At 64.2% G+C, this 1,675-nt stretch overlaps 1 protein-coding gene across 1 annotated transcript; it reads left to right on the plus strand.

The window, feature by feature from the left end:
• The first annotated feature begins 284 nt into the window (after positions 1 to 284).
• On the plus strand, positions 285 to 1,539 carry LOC129010703 (atherin-like). The gene is made up of 3 exons (XM_054445218.2): positions 285 to 485; positions 597 to 838; positions 1,071 to 1,539. Exons 1-3 carry the CDS (start codon positions 285 to 287, stop codon positions 1,441 to 1,443), a joined length of 816 nt encoding a protein of 271 aa, XP_054301193.2. The 3' UTR covers positions 1,444 to 1,539.
• Positions 1,540 to 1,675: the final 136 nt, after the last annotated feature.

The raw sequence follows: 1,675 nt of genomic DNA on the forward strand, positions 1-1,675 counted from the left end.
CTGGGCGAAAGAGGGAGACTCCGTCTCAAAAAATAAAAAATAAAAATCGCACAGACCAAAATTAAAAAAAAAAAAATTTTAATCACAGGGACAGCAAGTGGCAGACCTGGTTCCCAAGTGGGTGGGTGATTTCAATTGTGGCTTTATCCTGTCTCAAAGTGAACTGACTCCTAAAATGTCCTTCTTTTTAGTAGACGGCTGGACCGCTGCCTGGAAAGGAAGCCTTGAACGGCTGGGGGAGGGGATTACTTTACAGCCAGGATCCATCCAAGGCTGGGGATGAGATGGGAGTAGGATCTCCCGACTCCTTAGGGTCACTCCTCAGGGTCACTCCTCGTCCTGGGGACCAGATTCCAGGCTTCACAGGACTGGAGAAGGGGGAGGGCGTCCTCCCTTCCCAAAGCGCCAGCTCATTTAGATACAGGTGCCTAGGGCTTTGGCTCTCGTCGCTGACGAGGGGTAGCATCTTTCCGATGCTGGTGACTGTGAGTGCGTCTCGAGGGGGTGCTGAGCCTACCGCTTCGCTCGTTAGGGAACAAATTGCTGTTTTGGCCCCGGCGGCTCCTCTGGGCGCGGGCGGCAGCCGCGCTTGCTAGCAAACCGTGGGAGGGAGGAGGAGCGGCGCTGGCAGGCAAGTCCGGGGGACCGTCGCAGCGCGGGAGGCCAAGAAGAGACGGCCGCCCCGGGCCCGGCTTCGCCCCGCCGGGAAGGGGCTCCCTGCAGCCGCCCCCGGGCGGCTCCCCGCGCGGCCCCGCGCGGAGCTCTCCAGGACCGAGCTGCGTGAGGCGCGGGGCTCGGCCTTCCTCGCTCCCCTGGTGCCAGGACCCGCACGCACAAGGTTCGGAAGTTTTTTCGCAGTGTCTGACCCCTGCCGGTCCCCTGTATTTACCACCTGACCCTCTAGCGCGCTTAGGAGAGGCAAGAGGTGACAAATGCCAGAGGGAAATGAAGGGGCAGGACAAAGGGTCCGGCGCTCCCCTCCCCACCACATACCCTTTCCACCCACGGGGTCACACGGAGGACGTCTGACCCTTACTCCTAGGGCTACCCACCCTCTGGTTTCCCGGCAGCTCCTGCTTGCGGGGACACCTCATAGGAGCAGCTGGATCCATTTTCCAGAGGGTCAAGTTGAGGATGAGAAAGTCTCGAGGGCCGGGCAGCTGTGCGCGCAGAACCCCCGCCCCATCTGCTTTTAGGTTTCCCGGGTGCGGCTGGAGCCCCTCTAGAGCGCCGGCCTCCGCTGCCCGCATGGGCTTCACCTGCGCCTGTCGCCCTGTCCCCTTGCCCACTGCATTTTCCTCGGGGAGAGCATCTTCCACAGCATGCGTCCCCTGCCCCCCACGCCCCGAGACCCCTCCCATTCCGCCGGGGGAGGAGAGGCTGCTAGGAGGCTCTCGGAGAGCCCCTGGGCTGCAGAGAAAGACGCCTCCCCTCTGCGGCTGAGGCCGAGTGAGCCGGAGGGGGCCGGCCGCTCGCCAGTGGTTCTCCGAGGGACTGGCGGGGAGGCCCGAGGGGTGGGATCAGGGCGGCCGCCACCTCCCCGCCCCCGCCGAGGTCCCGAAGGGAGGGGAGCCCTCGGCGGGAGGCCTGTCCCTTTAAGGAGGCGGCCCTGGCTGGGTGTGCCCCGTCTCCATGGTTACCCCGGTGCAGGCGGCGGGCGCGGGAGGGAGGGAGG

This window comes from Pongo pygmaeus, chromosome 10, assembly GCF_028885625.2.
Source record: "Pongo pygmaeus isolate AG05252 chromosome 10, NHGRI_mPonPyg2-v2.0_pri, whole genome shotgun sequence".
NCBI classification, from domain to species: Eukaryota; Metazoa; Chordata; class Mammalia; order Primates; family Hominidae; genus Pongo; species Pongo pygmaeus.